Raw genomic sequence first — 26,030 nt, 5'->3', positions numbered from 1 at the left:
TGACTTACAGAAATGTATATGAACTCATACTACCAAAAAAAAAGCATATATTATTAAATATATGGTAATAATGCCTTTATGGTTCATATTCACCCAAAACCCCAAATAAAACTAGCGAATATTAACCTTGCTTCACATCATCTTCTAGTTCACAGTCAAAAGGCTTTAGCCAGTATCACATCCATAGGTTTTGTTTCAAGTCTCAAAATAAGTCAGGAATAGGTCTTGAATCTGTTGAAACCCCACACTACACAAGAAGCCAAAGACTCTCATTCCTCCAATGAAGATGCTGGGGCACTTTTAGCAACCCCAGTTCTTCATGGTATTTCAGGAGCAAATACAGCATGTAACATCTTCAGGTGAATTAAAGGAAATAAGGAGAGGAAATGCAATTCGTGCAGTAGTCTTAGATCAGAGATTTAGTGTACTTTGCATGTCCATTTTGAAAAAGTTTGACTTTTTAAGAAAAAAGCTTGAAAGAAGATCCTAACCATGCAGAAGATAAGTTGAGATTTTTGTTGCTTCAGGCACACAGACTTACAAGAGAAAATCTTTGACATTGCCAAGCGTTCAGTGCTCTGATTCACCTGCCTTCCAAATCTACATACCCTGTTTCTGCTGGGTTTATGTGGCATCCTCTCCTAAACTCCTGCATTTTTCCAACCCCAGTATCTGTCTCCTGTTGAGGAGAGCTCCTCTCTCTGCCCGTGAATTTCCCACCACACCACACTTAACCTGCCTCCCCAACTCACTTGTGACAACTGCTAATTCATTCCCGAGCTCCTACCACCTGCAGCACACCCAGATGGTTCTGTCAGAGCCTCTCTGGGGACAGCACAGACTCGTACCCACACCACTGTGCTGAGAGAGGAGGTCCGGAGGCAATCTGGCTGTAGCAGGAGCTCTTTGAAGCTCCTTCTGACTCGTGGTGCAGACAGCAAGAGCGAGAGATGACTGCCTGTGGCAGTGTGCCCTGAGGAGCTGAGCTAGGCTGGTTTGTCACAACTGTGCACCCAGCTGCAAGAATTTAAGTTCCTGCAGGGGAGGGAGGGGAGCTATTTCTGTAACATGCCATGGCAATCACTACTGATGCATACAGCACACTGTCCAAGGAGACAGGAAATTTACTGGGTACGGTTATTCGCACTAAATCCCACCCTCTCTGCACACTGTGTGGCATTTTCCCTAGTGCAAAGCCAAGGTGAAGCTGCAGGATGTGGGGATGCAGGGGAGGTGCCCTCCCAGGCTCGGTGTGCTCCCACCCCGGGCTGCTCCCAGCCCAGTCAAACACTGCTCCTGCAGTCCCTTGGTGGTCAGGCCTGTGGCAGGAGCACGAGCACCTGGGGCACAGATCCACAGGCACGGGGCCAGCTGGGTGCCTACAGGCACGCAAAGGCAGCCTATTCACACAGAAACAGTCGGGAACAGAGCTTAAAGACTGGGCAAGCCGTGGTGACAGCAGGCAGTGCTGACCAGCAGCCTGCTCGCGCTTAACCGGCCTTTTTTATCTCCCTGCTCTCTCTTTTCCATGCTCATTCTTCCCCCGTTTGCATCTGCCTTTCTTTTCCCCGGAGGAAAAACCCACTCCTGCATACTTTTCCCATTGGTTCCAATTTTGCTAAGCCTATGCCTACCTTTGTTGTTCCTGATCCCATTATCTAGGTGATCTAAGCTTTCTACCACATGTTGACAAGGTTACCCAAGTTCTCTTGGTATTGGAAGATTTCACTCCCCCTAAGACCCCCTCCAATTATTTGTGAATTTCACTATCTCTCACCTAACTCCTCGTTAACCACCTGTGATATCCAGCTAAGCTCAGGGCACTGTCTGTACCCAAAGCTGGTATTTCTGATCCCATTACTGAGGTCATCTCACCATTATACAGTATTATTGTCATGGCTATCTAGGTGCTGTTACGGCTATCAAGGCTTTGAGAGATTCCCTTTCCTGAAAGGTCCCCCTTGCAATTATTGGCATTTCTCATGTAATTCCCCCTTGGCCATCTGTGCAATCTGACCACACCCCACTGCAGCACACACCTTCACTCATTTCTGCTGTCACATCTTCTCACATCTCTCCACGCCTTTCGTTTTCCTTTCTGCTAAATCTGTCTATCCTTCCAACTGCTTATCCCACTTACCCTTTCGTTCTGGCTTCAAGTCTGAAGATGGATACTCGGAGAAAATGAGATGATTCATGGAATGTAAGCAGATCTGACTTTCCCTTGGATAGGGTTGGAACTACAAGGCTTTTTACATATATTTATCCTCCAGCAAAGAAAAAAGAAACCTTATAATTTGTATTGTTAGTTTCCCCCCTTCCAGTCCAGGGAGAACAGTGTCAATATAGTCTCCTTCCTTTCTTTTGCCCATCAGATTTTTGCCTCTGTTAACAGGAAAACAGTCATCCATAAGAACTCTCACCAGCAGATGTCAGTTCCTACTTCTGATAATGAGAATTTTGCAATGAAAACAAGCAGAGAAAAGGGGATGATGAAGCAGGACTCTTCAGTGTCAGGAAGATGAAAAGTTTCTCTTCCTATTTACTGGCGGTGCAACAGCTGAGCTCCTGTTAGTTTAACTCATGCACTCGGGATTCATGTCTCTGCTCCATTAATCACTTCATCTCTCACTGAGAAAGCAGAAAGGCACACAGGAGCTGCTTTTTGTGATCGTGACAAGATTCCCCCGTGCAGTAAATTACATAGAAAAGGGTCAATAATGCATAATTTTAAACTGAAATTGGCAAAGTTTATTAATATTGATACAAATAACTATGCTTTGATGTTTCAGGGTACTTGTATGTGGCTAATGCAGGTACTCAGGGCAGAGCCAATTCCAAGAGGTGTCAAATAAACCCCCTGTGGCCTCTATCACCTATTGCTCTGACCTCCTCACATCACACAGCAATTGAGCCAATCCTGTTTCCCAGCTCTCCAATTTCCTTCAACACCAAAACACAATTGTGATCCATTTACACTGCAGAGCCACCTGTTAGAGACAGGATCCATTAGGACTTGCTCTCACAGTAAGCAGAAATAAACAGCAGAGCTCCAGCCGGAGCACCAGAGTTCTGCCATAAAATGGGCATTCTTGTAGGAATCTTTTAGCATGGTGCTGCTGTGCCTGGCCTTGTCCTGGCCTTGCCCCCTCCTTCTCAAATGGTTTGTTGTGGTCCAAGGCAGCCTGGAATCAAGATGGTCCACCCTGGTCCCCAAGAATTGCTGGCATCCATGCAGTGAGTACCTAAAGAGGCAAAGTACACAGGCCAAATTCCTTCAACTTGTTTGAAATATGTACAGCTCCGCAAGTAAAGAAACAACTCGATACCAGTGGAAAACGTATAGATCAGTGGAGCAAGAAACTTTGAATTCCTAAAGAGGGAATTGGGGAAAATTGGCAAATAAATCACACTCTACTGTGATTGTTATATTTCAGTTAGCAGGAGTTGAAGGTGATTCAATTTTGTTGGCCAGGACTTTGCAGAGAGATATCATTTTGATTGCATTCAATTTTGGGCACATTAAGACCCCAAAAGCTGCTTTCCAAAGAATGTTTGACTTCTGATAATCAAGGTTCCCACTTCCAAATTAGACATCTAAAGTTACTTTTTCAAAACCACAGCATTCATTATTAAGGCACAGTCTATTAGTGATCAATTCACTATGTCAACTCCAGTTCTAAAGAATATTCATTTATTCAAATTATTTCTTCAGAGTCAAAACTGACATTAAGCATTCAGTATTTACATATACCCTTAAGCAATTGCTCTCTAATTATTTTTAAAATAACTGTAGTAACCAAGTGTAATCATAAAACTCATATTTCAGGGCTGGCCCAGAGTGAGGACTCAGTCTTGTAAACACTGTAAGAGATTAGCCCATTACAGCAAAGAGCATGGATCCTGAGCAGCCAAAACAGATAAAATATAGAGAAAAGAATATAAACACAAAGCAGACGGATCAAGGAGTTAATCTTGTTTCTTTGAAAGAAAAAAAATTGGTTAGGAAGCTAGGAATAAGCAAGAGAAGTGGGGGGAAAAAAGGGGGACATTGACACTAAAAACAAGTGAGAGAGAAAGTAAGGGAGGCAAGTGGGGGAAAAACAGATAAGGAAAGGAATTATAGACTGGGAAAGTAGGAGAGAGATGGGATTAGATAAAATGAACAGTTGCCACAGAGCAGAGGACATCCAGCCAGAGCCCAGGAAGGACACTCCATGTCCAAAGGCTCCTGCTTTGCCTGCTTTCACATAATTGGTTCCTCATGTGTTGCAAAAGTTTACATGAGTGAGCAATAATTTAACCTCCCATGGAACACCTTTACCTCAGCTCAGAATCTCTTTTCAAGTCAATTTTTAACACTATAAACTCCAAAACTAAATTTATCTCAAGCCAACTCCTCCACAGTGCTCAGTTCAAGTTTTATAGGGGTATCCAACATTAACGTTTTTTATATTTTAAATGGTAGCATGCTCTCATAATTATTAATTTTGTGATATAGTACTTGAAAAAGAAAAATATATATCACTAAACAATGTCATTTATGGTTGTGTTAAACTATGCCTAGATTGCTAATTTGTTATTTTCAAAGTCACCTCAAGACTGGCTTTTTGCTCCTTTTCAAATTTCCCCACTGCTTTTCACAAGCAAGTCTCTGTATGTCCTACATGCTCTACACCTTGCTCTATGTTTGTTCTACATTCACTACAAGTGAATTTAGCTCATATTTGTGTTTCAGATCTGTGAATGCTTTCTGCTCTCTTTATAAGCCCTCTAACTGGTTTTATACAGCTCATAAGGTGGCATTCCTTTGCTGACCATGGGTTGGTTCGGGTTTAGCTCTGGTGTCCTTGTGTAGCTGTACTTTTGAGGTTTCTGCCAATAAATAGCTCACTCTCCACAGAACAACTGCTTGTGATTACTTTGCATTAGTTTAAGGAAGATTTCTAATGTTTGGTGTTCTGCTACACATCTTTACAAAGCTAAGCAAAAAGCAAAACAAGATAGGTAATTGTCCTTTTGTCACTACATAATAATCTTCCCATCTGCAGTTTCCTATTGTTTCACAGTTTAATATTTTGAGTTTAGGTAAGATTTCAGCTGTTATTTCTGCTCCATGTACCAGGCTTACTCTAAAGAGCATCTGTATATCTGGCTTGATTGGATTTTTTTCCCATTAATATCCATCTTTCCTTTCTTTTTATTAATCCATTAAGAGACAAATTAAATTTGTATGGCTTATGTTCCAAGCCCCTATGGCAGGGAGTTGGAACTATATGATCTTCAAGGTGTCTTCCAATCCACACCATTCTATGGTTCTGTGATTCTCAGAAATCCAGATTAATAAAATCTGAGGCAGTCTCTCAACAGTCAAGGACTAAAATGTTTTCTACTTTCATTAGTGGAAGATTAAACTCCAAAAGTAGAGTTGATACAGAAACCCTGAGTAAAGAAGTAAATAGTCAAGCATATGCTCTTTAACTTACAGCAGCTCAAATAGGATCTATCTGGATGTTACTAACAGCATAGACTAACAAAGCATCTGAAAACTGGGACTGAGTAAGCTTGTTTAGATTTTTCTGCTGGTGTAGTCCTACAAATTATGCTTCAGTCTTATCTGCAAGAGTATCCTCACAGCTACAATGATTAAAAATACTCATGAATGGGCCCTGGGAATTTGATAGTTATTAAAACACAAAGAGGCTCATATCAAAATCCTCAGAAATAACTTTCTAGGAATCACAAATCTGTAAGACATGGAACAGGCACAGGAAAAAAGCAGGAAGGGATTCCATGAATTTGTTATCTTCTAGAACTCAGACTACAACCTTGGCCATTGAGTAGCCTGTGTCACACCAGAGCATTTCCTGCTGAAACACCTTCAAAGATTTTGAGTTTCTCATGCTCCTTCCAGTGCCCTCAGAGCAGTTTTGTCATTTCCTTAATTAATGTTTTAACTTGGAGATTTCTCTGCAATTCCTTAAAAGAACATTACAATCATTGGGTTTTTGTTTGTTTGTTTTTTTTTTTTTGTTTTGTTTTTTTTTTTTTTTTTGCCTAAAAATGCCTTATGGGGAATATCTTAGAGTGTTTTCCTTTTAACAAAGGCTTATGAATAATTTTATGTACCTCCTTTCTAAATTGTGGGGTGGAGAGTTTGAAGAAAAGTTTGGAAGAAATACCTTGTAACTGGTTTATTAAACATAAACAGCTGAAGCTTAGGGAACTTTATATTTTGGGAATTGATAAAGGACAAATTCATTTTAGAAGATGGAGATAGAAACAAGAGCTGTTCAATAACAAGATACAAGAGCTGTTCAAAGAGTGATTTTTATTTGCCATCCAGGATGATAAGGATTCATCATAAAAATTTTCCACTTTTGTTGGAGTAGGTGGTGGAAAACCAGCCCTAAATAAGCCAAAGCTAAACATGGAAAAAGAAGTGAGAAGAACTCAAGGGAAAAAACCAAAACAACAACAAAACCACCACCAAAAAAACTGTTTCTGTTTGTTTCGACTATATTACATTTCTTTCAAATCAAAGATCTTCTGTCAAAGCCTCAAAAAAGCTGGTTTTTCAAAGTTACTGAAATTCCCTGCCTGATTTCTGATGGAAGCTCAGACAAAACCAAAGCACTCCTAGGGAATGTTACAATTCCAGGGATGCAGTGTTTTCCAGCAGAAAGACAATTTTTCCAGAAACTGTAAGCATTTTAAATATCAATACCAGTGTTGATTCAATTACTTAAGGTTAATATTTCACTCAACACTTTTAAATATTGTATACATTAATTTTCCTCCTATTCCCATAGCTTTGAGGATTTGAACTTAAAAATTAAATTCTGCTTATATTAAAAAGTGTTTCAGAATTCAATTTAAAAAACTTGAAGGAGAAACAATGAACCTTCCCTGCTAAGTTCACTGCCTATTTAAAATCTTGCGGGTTGCTGTTTTTATTCCTTAGTGCTGGAAAACGGAAATGGCGACGCATTCGAAGGTCCAGCAGAGAAGCATTGGCTGTATATACACTGGCTTATAGATGTATTGGTAAAGGTTTTATACAGAACCCCTAAAAGTAGCCAGAAAAATCACTCTAGCTCCAGTAAGCCTATGTCTGATTTCATTAAGATAACAGTTTTGCCTTCTTTCCTCTCAGGTGGTTTGTTTTGTTGTTTTATGTGTTTTTCTTAATGTACTGCCTTTTTCTTTATGTTTCTTTATGTTTTAGAGAATATTTGCCTATTCGCTCTTGTCTGAATACTGAATTCTTGTCTGAATTATTTTGCCTTAAAGGAGTATAAATTAAGCTATTAAAAGAACATGCATATTTCTCTTCCTAAATCTCAAGGTGAAATTTATTTTCAAACCAGGTTTGTCCTTCATTTCTACTATTGTTTGAATATGCTGATTTTTATGCAGATCAGAAGTTCAGCACTTTCTAGCATGTTCATAATACAAGGAAAAAAAGTATTTATAGGTGACTGAAAAGTGGTGAGCTCAGTTTTCACACCATAGGAAAAGATTATGGGAAAAGCCACAGCTCCAATATACTTGGCAAAAGACAATTGAAGGGATTGCAGAATAGAAACTGGTGAGAAAATAAGGCTCATTTTTTTTCTTTCCAGAGATTACCTGAGAACTTAAGTTTATGAAAATAAACCATTCAAATAACCTATTTTCCACTGTTCTGAAACAGTCATGCTTCTCTGACAAGCAACAAAAATTGCTTAACTTCCACAGAAGCTTAGTGGCATTAAATACAGGCATAGCCAATAATAGGGTGTGACAACACACCGTATTATGCTGAATATAAACTGACCTCAGTTTGCACAGACAGAGCAGCAAAAGGCACCTTTGGCTGGCAGAGCTGCTGTTAACCCTGCAGGCTGTGATGTCCCCGCTGGACACACCCCACTGCAGCAGCAGAGATTGCTGAGCCAGGCTGAGCAAGGAGAGACATTCACTCAGTGCTGGACCTTACCTCTCCTTCCTGACTTTTGCCTGTCACTGCAAAGGGACTAAAAGCACATTCTCTAAACATCAAATGGATTTTTTTCAACCTTAATGTCATCTGGCATTGGATCAATCGTGTGTTGAGTGTTCACAGCCATGTGCTGCTGCTTGGCCACGACAGTCAGGATGAAAATGGTATCCTGGGCTACCCTTGGGAGTTGCTTTGTCAGACTCTTGATGCTGTCCCAGAAGCCCCACATCTCCAAACCAACATTTAGTCAGTACCTCTTAGTTCAGTTTGTGTGATTAGACACCTTGAAATCTTTAGAATTATCTCATTAGATTGGTCAATAAATATGGAAAGCAGCATTGCTTACTCATTATCAGTAAGTTAGTACAAATTCCAGGCCCCTTGTGAAATGATTTCTGTATTTTCTCGCTTCTCTCTTTCTTGCTCCATAGATTTCTTCTCTGTCCCTTTTCCTTAATTCCTGATGTTTTCTTTGTGCTTTATCATTTCACAACAAAATTGAATGCCCTTACAAATTACCTGTTAGGAATATTCTTGCATATTTTTTCAGACATAGAAAAGCAGAGATACAAGAGCTGTTCCAAGAGTTGATTTTTATTTGCCATCATATCTATGTGAAGTAGAAGCCTTTGTTCTAATTGAAATAATCAAATTATAAGTGCCTTATAAAATGGGTCATTCTTCTGTCTCCTAAACAGATTTTTTCCATGAGCCTGCCTGAGAGCTGGATCTTTCAGAAGTCAGCTGTCACCTCCACATGAATTCATTTATGTAAAAGAGTATGTATTAATGCAAGGTACACAATGTCTACATTGAGGAAAGACAGTGGTCAGATGAAGGTGAAGACTCGATATTTAAAGGCTGTTGTAGCTAGAAATGAGGCAAACTCTCCTTACAGTACAGAACCAGCTCACAGGTACAGATAGAAACACTTCTGGGTATTTGTGAGTTCTGCAAAGACTTCTGAGGCCAAGATGTAAACTGGGACAGAGACTGAACCTCAAAGTCCTGAGTTTGGTGGTTTTGTGCATCTAGGTTTTTTGTTTGTTTTTTAATGTAGTCAGGCTGCAGGGACAGCAAAGCTTTGCCAGCCATTAAATCCACAGAGAAATGCACATGAGATAAACAGCTGTCATTTTAAAAGGTGTTGCTGTAGGTCCCTTCTTTGCCCTTCCCCTGAGAATACAGTGCCAGAGGAAAAGCACTACAGTCCTGGACTGACAACCAAAGCATCACAGTGAAGCTTTCCCAAGCAAGGAAAAAGCCAAGCAGGACACAGCCCCCTCTCCACACCCCTTCTTCAATTTGAGACCAGCCTGAGATCTCAGTTGAGCTGTTTCCAGCTATTGGGATAGCAAAATATTTATAAAGTTAATTTTGGGCTCTCGCGTTAGGATAGCATACAGAGTCTGACACCTCTTGAGAAAACTGAGTCACATCAAATCACCAGTCTCTGGTAGAAACGATATTTGAAACATATGCTGCTGCCATAAAGTTCTGCTTTTATTTCAGGAAGACACGAATCTGAAGCAGTCTGCATTGCACAAAGAACTACCAGTTTTGCCATATGCCCACTCTAAAGAATTGGTCTGAAAGCTGCCTTTACCTTGTGCAGGAAAAACTGCTTTCCATCTCCTAAAGGAGGTACAATAGCACCAACTGCTGCTAGCTCAACCAGCGACTTCTAGATCTTATTGCTCTAAAGCAGGAACGACTGCCCAGCACAAAAGCTCCTTTAGCTCATGGATCAGCTGCAGCCCATCTTTGGCCCTAGCTGCCAGGGAAGTTCTTTCACCTCTATTCAGCTGCAACCTCCCCTGATCTGAGCGATAAGACAGAAACCACGCTGAGGAGGGGGACACCCAGAGAAGAAAGCATCTTCTGGTTACAAAACAATTACCAAACCTCTCCCCCTGAAAAGTCAGCAGAGAAGTATTTTCTCCTTGCAATTAGACTGTATTAAAGAACTCCTGTGTCATTCTTGTGCTTTGAAATGGCCTCCTCTCCAGATGTTCTCTATCTCCATCACATATGTCTGTGTCTGACCCGCCCCCTTTGCCTTGCTCAGCAGTCACATGCAAAGCAGATGCACGGAAGAGCCAAAAGCCGGCTCCAGGCTCTAACAAAAGGACGGTGGGAGCTGAGAGATTTTAGAAGCCACATTTAACAAGTGTATTTAAGAACTTGACTTGAACTCCTTTTCTAAACTCTCTATTCTAACAGAGTATTTGGGAAAGGAGGAAACGTTTTAAAGAGAAAAAAGGGTTACACTTCTGTGCTCTATTCTTAGCCAAAGAATCCTTCTTTCACACATGATGTTACAGCATCAATAAAATACAGCAGAACGCGAGGGCAGATTCTTTAATAATTTGAAGGTAAAGTAATGGAGCAATTACAACGTAACATATACATACATAAAGAACTCTGGCGCTCAAATCTTATGGTTAATAATAGTCAACAATGGTAAGAGTTTAAGTGCCATTCATAATTTCTGGTTGCCTCTGAAGTGTAGCAGATATGAGGACCTTATCACTTTACCTCCAGTCAGAGGGAATTGGCCACTTTCTAAGCATGATTGTCCTCTAATCTGTGCTACAATTTGATAATTACTTTGATTATTAGCTTGGTTGTTTACCTGCATTCTGATAACTGCAGAATTCCAGAGCCCCAAAGCTCTCTTGACTGCTGCTTTTGAACAGTTAGAAATTTATAACAAAAGACTTGCACCGAGGTCAGGGAGAAAATTTTAAAATATTATATACAAAGACATCAGACTGTTAATAAATGCAAATATATTGATGGCATCTGTGAACACTGCTTGGAAAGACAACACACCTGCTTTTCACCTCTAACATGTCTACTTCAAGAACTAAGCAAATCATGGTAAGGTAGGAGCTCCAACCCAAAATCTAATGCCCAGAATCAAACCCAAGGTCCCAAGATAAAGTGTTCTTTAGCTGATAATGTGCTCTAGAAAGCCAGATAAGGGCCCTTCCGTTTCCAATGTGCCACCACACAGGAATTTGTTTCATTTTAATCCACTGCATTCCCCTATGAAGACTGTCTTAATCAAGTGAGCAAACTCTGGCCCTGGTTCAAAATCTTTCAGGGGCAAGACATTTTCAGCAATTGCTATTTTTAACATGTGTGAACCAGCTCTAAATTTCCTTTTGGCATCGTCCAAATAAACCTGCCTGAGTATGTAAATGGTTCATATGTTCTGCTTTTTCCTTTTTTGAGCTACTTTGGATAGCAAATGACATTCTTGTGACAGTTACAGCAGATTGTATTTTCTGGTACAGTAAAGCAAACTCTCAAATTTTTTCTGTACAGGAAAGCAAACCATTTTAAATATCACTGCATTTTAAGGCTAGAAGAGACTGAGATCCTCACCCAGCTTCCCACAGAATAAATCAGAGAATTTCATCCTGTGATGCCTGTATCTAACTCATCTCTAAAACTCATTATTCCATTCACATCTTGAAGAATCTCAGTATTTAACAAGCAACATTCTTTTGACTTCAAGAAATAAATTAGATATCAATTTATACTGCAGATCATTGCAAGCAAGAATCCAACACCCTCATAATTATCAGACAGGGCATGTTACTGTAGTTCATTAAAACTAGAATTCTACCAGCATTGAAACAGTCCTTGGTGCCTTAACAGTAGCAAAAAGCCTCATGAAAATGTTGAGTTTACTTTTAATGCTTCCTTTCATGTTAGGAATGGGGATGCTTCCCATTGAATTCCCTCCCTAGACAGCCCTGGTAGAGGGATATTTATTGTCAACCTTCTCAGGAACTGTGAAACAACAGGGCGAAAAAACAGATGCTTCCTGAAATTGGTAAACTGATAGGTAACGGAGCTCGACTACATTGCACTGAGCATACAAGGGAGAAATTGGAGCTTGCTAAACTTGATTAATCCAACATTCAATACTCAGTTCCAGTAATGAGAAACGCTGAAAACCTGGTTTCACTTGGTGAGGTAAATGCATCTCAGAGGTCTTTTTGCTGTTAGTGAAAAGAACCTTTACTGATGAGGAGCAATAACACTGAGAAGAGGATTGATTCTCTGAGACAAACCACAGTGAGACTAGATCAGTGAAACTTCAAAAACTTCTGAGATACGGCAGGAAAAAATGAGATCTCTGAAGGTTCCTAAGACACGTAAAACTGTCTGGATAACATAAATTTGCCTTGCATCTCACTGACCCTAACCATCAAAGCCACTTTTGGTCCTGTCTCAGTCAATATCTTCAGCTGGAGGGGAAGAAGGAACATACCCTAAATTAAACTTCTGACTACCAGTTTTCATGTTTCATTAAAAAAATCAGATTACCCTGTTAACCTGCCAGAGACAAACAAAAGTCTCTCAGAATAACTTGAAACTTAAAAATACTTTCTTAAACTGACATAATTAATTCACCAGCAGTCAGAGGATCAAGGAAGAAAGCTGAGAGGCAAATTTGCTATCTTGATAAGAGCAGGAAAAAAAAACATTGCTAATACTCGAAGAAAGGCAGTGATAATTTTTTCCACAAAAAAAGAAAACTAAAACCAACCCAAAAACTAAAACAACAAAACACCAAAAAAACCAAACCAGTTATGGGTAGAGGATTGTGTTTAAGGTACATTACAAAAAGTAACTTTTTCCATCTGGATCTGGAAAAGATAGCAAGTAATTCTTGTTCTTTGCTGCAGAAGCCGAGATAGGTGTGAATAAAGCCACACTGCTAATTGGCAGGGGAAACAATCAGCAAATAAACTTGATTGTTAATATTTACATAGCAAAATCATCGTGGCCATTATTAGAAGATTACTCAGAACAACATTTAAATACCACCACCTTCCGCTGATTACAAACTGACTGATTAAACTGAGGAGACAACTGAAACTCACTGCTTTCCTCTGCCAGGCACCTCATCCTCATGGCCACACAGGGAAACATTACCTGCTTCTCGTGCAAAGACCCGGGGGCAGCTGCAGGGCCGGCAGGGTGGGAGAGGATGAACCAGCAGCTCCGGGGGAGCAGGTCCTGAGCCACCGGAGGGTCCTGAGGTTCCTCAGAGGGGAGCGGCTCCTGAGGCACCGGAGGGTCCTGAGGCACCTCAGAGGGGAGCAGCTCCTGAGGCACCTGAGGGTCCTGAGGTTCCTCAGAGGGGAGCAGCTCCTGAGGCACCTCAGAGGGGGGTGGTTCCTGAGGTACCTGAGGATTCTGAGGCACCTGAGGCAGGGCAATTCCTGAGGCGCCTGAAAGGGAGGCAGTTCCTGAGGTACCTCAGTGCCCTGAAGCAGGGGTGGTTCCTGAGGCATCTGAGGATCATGAGGTGGTTCCTGATGGTCCTGAGGCACCTGAGGCAGGGCAATTCCTGAGGTACCTGAGGCAGAGGCAGTTCCTGAGGCACCCGAAAGGGAGGCAGTTCCTGAGGTACCTCAGCGCCCTGAGACAGGGGTGGTTCCTGAGGCACCTGAGGATCATGAGGTGGTTCCTGATGGTCCTGAGGCACCTGAGGTAGAGGCAGTTCCTGAGGTACCTGGGGGTCCTGAGGCACCTGAGAGGGGGGCGATTCCTGAGGCACAGAGGTCCCAAGGCACTCAAGGAGCTTTCCCTGGAAAGCCCAGTCTGTTGACATGGAAGCCATTGACACAAAGGAACATCAGCATGTGACTAATTTTACACGCTTCTGTTTAAAGGCAGATGTAAAATTAACTGGGCCCTAATATTGGATGGCATGTTGTACATCTCTACCACATAAAGGAATGGTCAGTGGCCTTGAAACAACGTGAGATTGTAAGGAGACAACACAGAGGATTTGTGAGCTCATGGAAAAGTCCAGGTCTTCGGAGATCCCTGGGTTCAACCTCCTGTTAAAAGCAGGGCAACAGACCAGGTGAACTAGAGCCCATAAAGCCAAGTCTGGAGTACCTCCAGTGAGGAAAGAAGTTTCCACTGTTTTCTGAGTAATCAGTTCCTATGATTAATTGCTCTCATTAAGATTTTCCCCCCCCCTCTCTTCATTCCAGAGCTGCCCCTGAAGAAGCTTGTCCCTGTTTACTCTTGTTCTGTCACTGTGCATCCTTGTAAAGAAAGAACCCCTGTCTTCTCCTCAGCTACCTTTTAAGTACTGGAAAATACAGTAGACCTCCCCTGACCCTTCAAAAATCCCATGTTAATTTCTCTCCCAGTGATGAAATGAGTATCAACACAGGAGAAACATACTATATAAACAAACCAATCCAAACAAATGGCATTTCTCTTAGATAAAACTAACAAAAAATACATAAAATACATCACTACCCCTGAATGTGAAAACAGAATAATCTGTTTACATTGAACCATCTAAATACACAAGCTCCATTACAAAATAGTTTTATCCAACAGAGAAGTCCCCAAAAGGATTAGCTAGCAGGGCTTGCATTAGAGGCACAAAGTGACCCTCCAAAACTCAAGATGAAGGCTACTAGTTAAATACAAGTTTTAGGCTAAGACTACAAGAAATTCGCTTACCCTGAAGTTTAGATCCTTCCACAGCAACTGAATTAGCAAGAGCCTAAATTTCATGGATTTTTTTCCAGAAATCTGTTACATGTTCTTGACCATTTTATACAGAATAAAGGATGCACCTACATTAGTGTTGCAGTTTGGGTGAAGAACATGTTCCCACAGAAAGCCTGGATGTTTTCTGCTTAATTTGCTTGCACTCTCTGTTGTTACGTGCTATGTAGACATTCCACATCTAATCTGAGAGAAACTTACTTTAATACTGGAAATACTTGATCTAGAATCAATAATTTTCTTTCTCCATGCTCTTTCACAAGCATAATAGTTAAAAAGACATCTGTGGAAAATTATAGGAAAATCATATTAGCTCTGCATGACACAGATAATTATATTAGACTTTGCACTTTACCCTGCAAGTTTGGTAAATCAGGTTCATCATTGTGTTAAAGATGCACATATCACTGCAAGTAATTAGAATTAAAAGGGGTGCACAGGAAGGTAGAAGTTAATAGAACAGAACGTCTTTCCAAAGGGCACAAGGCATGCCATTTACAAGTGTAAGTCAACAGCAATCATTCACACTCTCCAGCAGCCAGCAGGCAGAAATTCTGCCTTCCAGGCACATATGATACAATGCTTGGACTTGCTACCTTCACAGGAAAATAGAGTTATCAAACACTAGTGTCACTGGGCAAAAGCACTGAATTTCTGGAAAATGTAAAGATTCCAAGTAATCCACCTCAAAATGAGTGCTTTACGTCATTTGTATCAGTCAAGCCATGGCATTGCTGATGCAAAATAAATGTGGTCCCATGCAAGCAGCTGCTTCCTGACAGTGCTGAGGACCTGCAGCTTTCTCCTAACATCAAAATACTTAATGAATTTTTTTACATTGTGATCAATTTCCAATAATAGAAAAACTGCTGTCTTTAGCAGTTATTAGCTCCATATTCAGCTAATGTAAAAGCTGTGTCAATTAACCTCATGACCTAAATTATGTTATGCAGGGTCAGCTAGCTTACCAGGGAGAAGGATGCAATAGTTAGCTGAGTCAGACAACCCTTTCATTAAGATGGTTTCAGTTGCACGTTCTAATAAAGGCAATGGCATGATGAAAAAAATGTGTAATTTTTTAGCTTGTAAATCTTAACCTAAAAGTTCACATATAGACTTTTTCTGACATATTACAGAGAATCTACTGATGACTTCATCTAACCTCCAGAGCATAAACCCACAGCAAAATAAAGTTAAGCTATGATAAATCATGACTGCCTGTGGGCATTGTAGAAATACGACTCCTTTGATGGTCCTGAACCTCCTCACCTTATCATCATTTTATGACACAGCAGAACCCCCATTTCTCTGTCTGGATGCTAAAAGCTTCAAGGTTATTACTGGTTTTAAGGAGTCTTTTAGTCTGCAGACAATGCCATCCACTGCATTGCTAAGTGTGGCACGGAACATTAAGAGCTGCATTAAAGAAAACCAGACATTTATCTCTGGATTTCAGATATAAACTTTATATCATCTTTTATTACTATAGAAAAACATTTGACACGGATATGAGATGGCCCATGACCGTTTATAAGGTTAGCAATATAGTTCTGGCCAGCTGAGTTATTTTTACAGAAAGTGGGCAGGTACTGCAATACAGTACAAAGATGAGAGAGACTCAGAGAACAATGGGAAGTAAATGCTGTGAAATAGCACTGGGCAGGAGGTAAGAAAAACTAGCTACGGGTTGAGACAGTGTGGGAATGATGACTTCCTAAACATTGGGGTTGCTGTGCTCCCTAAATCAAGCAATGACCACAACCCATTTATTTTCCTGTTTTTCAATTAAGCAACTCTTCCCAGACACACTGCTATCTGCACTGGACTAGACTGAAACTCCTGTTTCAAGAGATACTGGTTATTTTAGGAGATAAAAATTAGAAAATGTTACAAAATGCCTGCCCCCTCCTCTGATGTGACTGGTAACACACCTGAAGGTATTAATCCCAGAAAAAAAACCAGTACCAATCACAATTTCCAGGTATAAGAGGAAAGCATTAAAAATACATTGCCCAAAGAATTGTAGGGCCAGTGATGGTGAATTTATTACCATTCTGCAGACTTGACATGTGAGAGATGAGAATGTTTTGAAGACACCTGCTTGACATTTCACATCTCATATCAAATGGGTAAATCCCTGACACATTCCATGCATTTCGAAGACTTCTGGCAGATTTTATTATCCTGAAATTCTCAAAGGCTATTTATTGCTCTTGGAAATAACCTTCAGTCTGTATCAGTGTAAAAACAAGCCCCTGAGAGGCAAATTACTAAATGCAGAGTTCTCCTTACCTATGATTTCTTATATAGCTTAGTTAAGGTACTGATTATTATCTCCTGCTGTATGGCCAAGTGTTCTGAAAGGAATTAACATATGGAGAACCCCACACTTTAATTTTGATACATTACAGAAGTCATTCTATAAAAAATGACAATGTACATCATGATGGATGCACATTTCTCTGTAGAACAGTAATATACATACATGCACATAAACACAAAATTAACTGTTATTTTTTTTATTTACCTAATTCTGTACTTACAAGATCATCCAGCTGCCTTGATATTTGGGTGAAAGAAAAGGCAAGATGAACAGACCAATAGCTACTGACCAAAGCCAGAAAAATCCAACATGAAGGGAAAATAAAATTCAAGAGGAATTTTACACCAGTGAGTAAATTTGTGGATCAGTTAACTTGACAAAGTTAAAACAAGATTATTTGGAACACAATTTAGGGCATTAATCTACACGGAATAAATTTGTTATATACAGACTTCACAATGCATTGTTCCAAATGTATTTCAGTTTAGTAATTTCTAGGTTGTTTGGGTTTGCTGGTGTTTTTGTTAATTTGATTTTGTTGTTGGGTAGTTTCTGCAGGTTGTGGGGTTGTTTTTAATTTTTTTCGGTTGTTTTGGCTTTAATCTTCAATCCCATTGTTACCTTTTTAGCAACTTTTCAGCAACCAGACTAATTGCTTCCATTGTGCATAAAACATGGGCTCTTTCCTACAAGCTTTATTACAGACTAAAAAGATGCCCTGTCTCCAGTGGAACTTGCAATCCAAGTATGGACACTTCAGCTGAGGAGGGGTTCAGCCCAGATGTCCCACTACAGACACAGACAGCTGGTGAGGTGCTGTTCAGCTACACCCTATTTTTCTGTGACCATCTGAACTTTTTAAGGGCATGCTGCAAAATCTGCTGGTAACTCCTAGCCCTGGAAAACCACAAGTATCAAACTTTTAGTTTTTCACTGCTCATAATTTTTTTTAATCTGTCTCACAAAATCAGTAACAAAACAAGTGTGATGCTCCTCAACCCTGTGCCAGCTGTGAACAAAGGCTGTCAGGTAATTAAGTATTTAGATTTCACTCAGTCTCAGGTCAAGAATGACTCAGTGGAGCTCAGGATAATCATTCTGTACCTTAGACTAATCTGCAGTAACAGGAAGAACTCTGCAGTTAAAGGTCCTTGGAGAATAATTAGCAACATACCAGTAATTAAGGAAATACTAACAACTAGTATGCCTTTGGTATTTTCATGTTCAAAACTTCAAAGCTTCATTGCTCCACATCAAAACTAAACTAGAAAGAAGCAGGATGAAATATTCAGTAGGTCATACATGCATTTTACCAGTTTTGAGGTTTTTGTTTGCTCGGGGTTTTTTAGTTTGTAAACAGCTTTAAGACACAATAGGGAGAAGTTTGTGCTTCTTGTGCTTCCACTGCCCCATCTGTGCCTTGATAGGGCAAAAGAATAATTCCTAGTGGTGTGCTTTACATAAAAAGACTGTGGGTTAGGGAACAGTCCCAGTTTGGCAGAAAGAAGCAGGAAGAACAAGTCAGGGAAGCAGAAGGGTGGCTGGATAGGTCTCTGGAAAGGATTTCAAGAGGGAAGGAACAAATGAAACATTAGAAGCTGTTTCTTTAAGGTATTTTTAACATCCTATTTCACCAATAAAAATACATTCAGTGTTACAAAACTACAAGTTTGGTCTTAACTGATAGGAATATGAGAAACATGCTTTGTTTCTTCTTTCAGGGCTAAGTTGACTGTTGCAATTAGAAAGACATCCCTCCTTTTAAAGTCCACAAGATATTTTTCCTAGGAATTTTCAAAAGTTGGACCTGAGCTAATACTGAACGATAACTCTGTAAAAAACAACATTAATATAGTTCAGATCTTAATAGGTCATGTGACAAGATATTTCCAAAACTTTAAATTTAACAGTCTATTAAACACAAGTTTATGACAGTTATGTTATAGTTTAAAGGTTATTTGCACGGAAAGTTTCTTTTCTCTGTCATTCAATAGCAGCTGTTCCCATAGGGTTCTTTTGAGATTTCATCTGAATTTTAACCTTCAAAACCACTATTAAATTTGGGCCCACTGACACAGGCCAGAACTTATAACCCACACATTCATAAAACCTACAAACTTTCAAGTAACTGCAGCTGAAGATTTACCTCTGACAGTTTCCAGTGATACATGCAGGAACCTTGCAAGTAAACAGTTTTTCTGCATTTGAAATACACTAAAAGAATTTACAGATGGAAATAAAAAACAGACACTAAGTCATTTTTCTTACAGATTTTCTGTACCACCTCATATCTTTCATTTTTAAAAGTGAACTAGTATCTGCAATAAAGTTTGAAACACTTGAAATTGTTCTTTGCATTTGCATTCCTATTTTAAAAATTAGAAAATTCTTGTTTAAAGAAAAATGAGCACAGTAAAAATCTGGATGTATGGCCTGCCACTGTGTACTACCCACCAACAGGCTGTGCTGGATTAAATCTCATTCTCAAACCTGCCCTCTGATAGCATCACCACTGAGAATGATCCTGAGAGAAGTCAATGACAGCTGAGCAACCAGAGAATGTGCTGAGTCGGAAGGTTCCACAAGGAACACCAGTTGTTAGCCACTGGATCACAGTCCCATTCAGACACCATCATTATCCTTGCCAAGTGCCTGAGCTCCACTCCAACAACTCCATCCTCAGTGATCTGTTTTCTGTCCCTGCCTCAGAACCCTCGTGTTGTGCAGTCTCAACGCAAACCCAAACCTAAGACAGGAAACGACACAACTGTGAGTGAAGTATGCAACTGCTGGCAAAGGAAGCAGAACTGCCACCTCTCAGAAAAAATCCATTTGTTACAAATGAGCAACTCCGGATATGACATTTGGAGATTCCAGTTTGTGGTACATTTTTCCACACATTAGCTGAACTGTAACCTACTTGGCCAGCAGTTTCTTCAGGCAGGGATTTTAATTTTTCATGAACACATTGCTCTAATAAAGTACTTGGCATTAGTTATGGCTTTTGAATTAAAATGCATTCATGACATTAAATTTTAAAACCTCTAAGCCATTAATTTTGATCAGCTTTTTTTTCTTTTCTGGTATAGTGTTTGCAAGAATTAGCAACTAAGTGCATATTTCACCAGCAAAAGAATAAAGGCTGTACTAATAAAACTTACTTTTTCACGTCCCTGTAGAGAATGGCAATATTTTATACACCAACTGCACAGCAAATGAAAGCCAAAAACAAATTTGCTGTTTCAAATTTGCTGTCAAATATAACATAATAGTTTAACTTATGATGTAGGGCAACTTAGCACACAATTTGCTACATTTTCTTCTTCTACATTTTCTTCTGAATTCAGAAATAAAAAGGTTTACAGCATTGCAGAACAGTTCCATAAATTGTCTAGCTCAAGCACTGACTTTAGTACCTATTTGTAAAACCATCTTCCTACAAAAATTTCCAGGTAATAGCTAAATAGCTGAGCCTACTCAGCTGAGGATGCTGATCTGCAATTTCTTCAGGTATGCAAGTCCCTGCAGTTGCCCTACTTTATCCTACAAAACATCTCCCCTTTCGTCTGCTTTGTTCAGACTAACATTGAAAAGCTCAGATAGTATAAATCACAGGTATTTTAGTTTTTAATATAAAATCATTACTTCAGGTACAACTACTGGCCCCACTAACCCTGTTACAAAAAGCAATAATCACCTGCTGATAGTATGTGAGCCTAATCACAGACTTCAAACCAGTTCTCAACTTACCATGCTTCATCTCACTCATGTCATCCTCATGAAGCAGTGCAGTTATGACACTGAAGGTGTGTAACAGGAACAGCCAATTTGGTATCTGGTTCTCATGCTCGTGTCACTCTATTGTTCAATAAACTGCAGTCAGGGAAGTAGCTCAGCTATAGTTGTACATTTTAATTGAATACAATTTACACACTTTATACACCTCTAAGTAGTGGGTCGAATTTGCTCAGTAAAACAGATGTCTGCTTCTCCAGCTCCCCACTTCTTAGTATCAGTTTCCTTTATTACTCTACATTAACGTGCAGACAAATTAAGCATAACATAAGTGTCTAAAATTCCAGCTGTGTTGCAAAATGCTGCTGTAAGGCTAAATTTTTAAGTCCAAGTAGTTTCATAATCTATGTGCAGTTATTTATGAAGGCAGCAGGAATGCTATTCTGACAACCTAATTAAACTTCCAATAATGTCAGCAGGAATCTGATTGCAAAATGGCTCATTTTATAAACATCGCTACTTTTATGACTGACAAAAATATGCACAATCAGGTGCCAGCTCCTTCACAAATACATATTGTATAACTTGAGTCACAAACTGCTTGCCAGTACAAAATTTTAAGACATTAAAGGTCTGTCCTCAACCCATAAAAACAAACACAGGTCACACAGATTTCATGGATATTGCTCTTCTGCCCATTCCACATCTGTGTAGCTTCAGTAGTTTCAGAGTTAACTGCCAATAAATACATCAATCTCCATCTAAATCAAGCCATCTCCTGTATACAATACTGGAGCTGGAATTACACCTGCATTGAAAACACAAGTGAAGTACAGGATACAGAAAAGATAACTGTCCCTTGCCTATTGCAAACCCACTCTATGGTCTGCATATCACACTGCATGTGAAGCACATAGTTGTCCAAAATTTGCTTTTCAAGCTGATTGCCTAGAAGTCTCTTTAAAACAGCACAGGCATACTTATTAAGTCTGAAAAAAATGACATTTCTAATTGGAAATGCTCAAGTTTAAAAAAGTATACATGATATCTCACTGTTTGAAGCAGAAATGAACTGTAAGTTGCTACCACATGGTAGCAGCTGCTATGTTGGAAGAAGCCATTACAGCTTTGCTCTGTACAGTACAGGTTAAAACCAAGTACTGAATGTTTCAGCCAGCTCTAGTATGACATGGACACATTTCTAATAAGCTTAAGTACAGGGAAAACATGGTAACAGGGTACTGCCCAACTGCCCACACAAACAGGAAACATCCCAGTAGTTCTGTAGTGCACAGTCTTCTCAGTCACCACGCTGAATCCGTTCCAAAATCCAGGGTCAGCTGCTTCCAATCTTGAAACTCATGGAGGGGTGTTTTGGTGGTTTGAGTTTTTACAGTTCCATTAAGACCATTTGAAACTACAGTCTCAATACAGCAGGGATGGAAACATACAATTAAGTCAGACCTCACAGTCCTCATAAACTTAAGACATCGTTTTAAAAACCTCTTACAGATATGTGACTTTGGGTTTTATTAAAAGTGAAGTTAACATCAAACAAAAACCAAAACAGAATAGGTAGAACATTTTATTTTTGTCAAACCTTAAATGTAAAGTATATTAAAAAAACATGGTTTGGAATTTCAAGAACAGGAATATAAACATGTATTTTCTATCCCAGAAAAAAAATCATGCAGGTGTTACAGTATTTGATCATTCTCTACATTCACTGGTATGCAACATCAACTTAATGTTATTCCATAGATACAGAGATGCTGTAAATTGGTACAAATACCAGGATCCTCCGGCCTCACCGTACATGAAGCAAATCGGTTCTTTGGTAATTGGAGAAGGCTGATTTTCCATTCCAATGCAGGACTCTTAGGAGGCCATATTAGCCACTCAGCTCAGAAAATTACAACTCCTGTTGACAGTCTGGGCTACTTTTGTCACGAGTAAATAGTATTAGAGGTATAAATGCAAAGAAGTTAAAATTCTTCATTCCTTGTGGTGGCTGTTCCAGGAAATAAAAGAATCCAACTCTCTCCTCCTCTATTTATCATTTCATCTAGGTAACATTTAGACTCATATGCAAAGGTATTTGCTAGATGGGAATGTACACATGCATACTTTCAGTTTAAAGAAAGAGACGTGTGTGAAGAATGGCAATTTAGAGTTACCATGACTTGAAGGTATGCCTATAATAAATTTTAAAGATTTAGTAAACTGGGACATTACAAATCCAAAAAAAGAGTTAATAGATTTTTGATCTTCCCTTTTTCAACAAAGACTGACAGAATATACATATAGAGGCTGACATTTTGATTTATCAAAAACAACTTTCACTTTGCTCAGTTTGCAAGTCCTATTGACTAAAATGTAATATCATTCACAACAAAATATTTTCAGTAAATGAAACAGTAAGCAAAGAAACCCCAAACTAAGCTCAGAAGCTAAGTGGTTTAGAAAGCCTGGAAACATCTACATGTGCATCAGTGTGTCTATAATTTTTTGTACACCATATCTATAGACACACGCACACATTTATTTACACACACCCGTGCGCACACGCACACACGCACACACACACGGGGAACCTGCCGTGGAGATCCAGCTATCATCTACCTGGGAACAAAACACATTATTTAAAAATGTGGCTAATTTAACAAAACAGAGAAGAAACTGCTGCTATCAAAATATACAATTTGGATTGCAGACTAGAAGGCTAACAACATTAAAAAAATAGTTTTAAGCAAAACCCCTTTGCTTCTGAATAACAACAGGTATCAACCTGCCATAGCATGAATCATCCAAATAAGATTTTATAAAAAGTTTAAACTGTGACCCTTCCTCATTTGTAAAGTTCTTGACATATATAGTGCGAGCTCTGGTCTCCAAACTGGAGCCCCTTCCATTTTTTTCAATCCATACTTCAGGAAATAAATGGCAGCTGAAGGATTTAGAATCTCAAGTGAGATTTGTGCTTTACCATATACCTGAAAAAAATTAACAGAAGACAGCATTACTACCCTTGTGGCATTTATAAGAATATTACTTGCAGGAATAAAACACATAGGCATTGTTAAAAGAGAATTCTTAGGGAATTAGAAAGTTGCCAAAGAGATGCAATGTGTTACGTACAGGCTTTGTCCCACTAAATAACAGCCAGCTACAGCCTTGCCTCAAAGAAAACTCAGCTTTCCTTTGAAACATTGAAAGACTCTTGTAAAGACACTCAACTAGTTCATTCTGGGAGTTCAGATATATTGTTCATCTCAGGCTTTTAAATAGAAAGCCATGGAAAGTTTGATAATTGGAATTATTTTGACAATTCACACGGGATTTTTCTTTTTCACTCAATCATTCAAGCAGTTCACTGTGAATCAACATGAAAAAATTAAACATTCATGAAATGCATGGGCTTCTCCCCTCCCTCAATATTACTTCAACTGCTTCATGCTAATAAAGTTTCTTCTCTCCAACATGAACAAGGTATTGCAGTGAACTTCACCTTCAGGAGGGTTCTGACCCAGAGAATCAGTCAGAAGGTGGGGAATCATGGGACTAATCAATGATTAATGGTAACTACCCTTCCTTTAAATCCACACTTTGGAGATTATTACTTACAGTCTGTAAACATATACTACTACATTTTATTAACTGTACCATCAGGGAAAATCAAAACAAGCAGTATTTCCAAGATAAAACATTGTTCAGATATCCAAGTTGTAAACAATTCCCTGGCTGCCAGAACTTTTAATTCCCACCAAAACCACACACGCATGAACATCAAGGACTTCCAGCAGGAACCATACCTGTCCAAAGTTTCCCAGAAGCGTAGGAACACTGGCCTGTCCAAGTGTCTTTTGTGGTAGCTGAGTTCTAACACTGTTACATCCCATTTCTGTACGTTGGGATCCAGGCGCACTTCATCGTATTTGAGATGAAAAGCTTTAACTACAGCAAACAGGAGAGCATTTGGTACAAACATGAAGACTTTAGTGTTTCTTTATTGGTCAAAGAGAATTCCCACCCCACTCTTCCTTTTTCAGAATGAAGCCTGAGAGTAAAATTAACAAGCCAATAATCCAAAGAAGTCAACTACTCACTAAAGGGCACAGTTAAATATAGAGGTCAATGGCTCTCAGGCTATTCCTGGGTGAAGGGAAAGGGCAGCCCCTACTTTTAGATGCACAGATTCCAAGGGAATAGCAGAAACACACTGCCAACAAGTACATTCTCTTTGAGAGACAAAGAAGTTCTTTTGGAAAATCTCTGAGCTGTCAAACAATTAAAAATAATAATCAAAAAGGTATTTCTGAGACCTATGAGTAGGAAGCCTGGCTGTCTCCTAAAAGAATCTGTAGAAGATTGACAGTAGAATGCCAGTGTAACCCCCAAATGCTGCATAAAGAGTTCTGAGAAATTTAGTAACTGCCAATTTCCCCTGATCTAGTACTCAGTTAAAAATGGTAAAATATTAACTCTTATTTTTTCTCTTGGGAAGTATTGTCACATGTGAATTAGGTAAAGCCTAAGCATTTACACAGTGAGCATTAAAACCAACGTATTTAAGCCTTGTACAATTCCTATCTGGAAAGGCAATCTGATGATTTTAGTCGTAGTGGAAAAGTAAAACAAGCCATCAGTCTTGTGGAAACTAGTTATTTTTAATGCCATGGTTGTACCTTCTTTGGATACCACACTCTTAACTTTGTTTTCCACAAAATCAGTTATCTTTTCCAGATCCATTTGGGAACTTCCTAGAAGGCTGGTATGTGAAATTAGCTTTTTTTTTTTTGTTGACAAACTAAAGAAATGATCGTCTGACTTTTATCTCTGCCAGCTAAATTTCCAGGCTTTGTGATTAAGAATACATATACATTATCTCCACTATATATTGTTGCATGTATTAATTTAACTTCAGAAAAAACAAATAAAGATATACCAGGGGCATGCATTTACAGAAAATTCCATCAACACCTGACAGAGTCTCTGCATTCAAGTTAAATGTTATTAAGCACAAGAGGATCCACTTCTGAACCTGAAACAAATCACTATTAAAGCTCACTGATGTGCTCTGGGAGGAACACCTCTAAAGTGGTAGTCAAAATGAAATATTTGCTCATGAAACTGACAGCATTCAAAACTTCATCACAAACATTCCCTTGTAAATGTGAAATTAGGCTGGTTTGGTACATGAATATGAAACAGTCAGGACACCATGCATAAGTAAAACTAAGGAGCACAGTTTTAGAGACTCAGCTAATGAAATATTCTGGGACAAAGCAATTGCTCCAATAAAACCAGTTTGGCAGGCTCTGGCCCGGTAGACATTTTATTGAGGAGTACTTTCTGGTAAGCTACCTGCTTGTTTTCCAAGTGACAGCCTTCAATACTTGGTAAGCACAGATGGACCACTAACAGACC

The 26,030-nt window shown here is 39.4% G+C and overlaps 2 protein-coding genes across 2 annotated transcripts in view; one reads left to right on the top strand and one right to left on the bottom strand.

Moving 5' to 3' along the window:
- The window catches only part of GLRX2 (glutaredoxin 2), a 140,796-nt gene that overhangs the window by 7,023 nt on the left and 107,743 nt on the right, over positions 1-26,030 (top strand). The gene's annotated exons all lie outside the window — the stretch shown is intronic.
- Positions 22,175-26,030, bottom strand: part of CDC73 (cell division cycle 73) — a 102,730-nt gene continuing 98,874 nt past the window's right edge. The window contains exons 16-17 of the mRNA XM_068199548.1: positions 24,416-24,557; positions 22,175-23,596 (exon numbers count right to left, since the gene is read on the bottom strand). Of these exons, the coding sequence (XP_068055649.1) occupies positions 23,560-23,596; positions 24,416-24,557 (179 nt within the window). The 3' untranslated portion in view covers positions 22,175-23,559. The remainder of the gene's footprint in view (positions 23,597-24,415; positions 24,558-26,030) is intronic.

The sequence above is a fragment of the Anomalospiza imberbis genome, chromosome 9 (assembly GCF_031753505.1).
Source record: "Anomalospiza imberbis isolate Cuckoo-Finch-1a 21T00152 chromosome 9, ASM3175350v1, whole genome shotgun sequence".
Lineage (NCBI taxonomy): Eukaryota > Metazoa > Chordata > Aves > Passeriformes > Viduidae > Anomalospiza > Anomalospiza imberbis.
The sequence above is the reverse complement of the archived record's forward strand: the minus strand, read 5'-3'. Positions and strand labels throughout refer to the sequence as shown.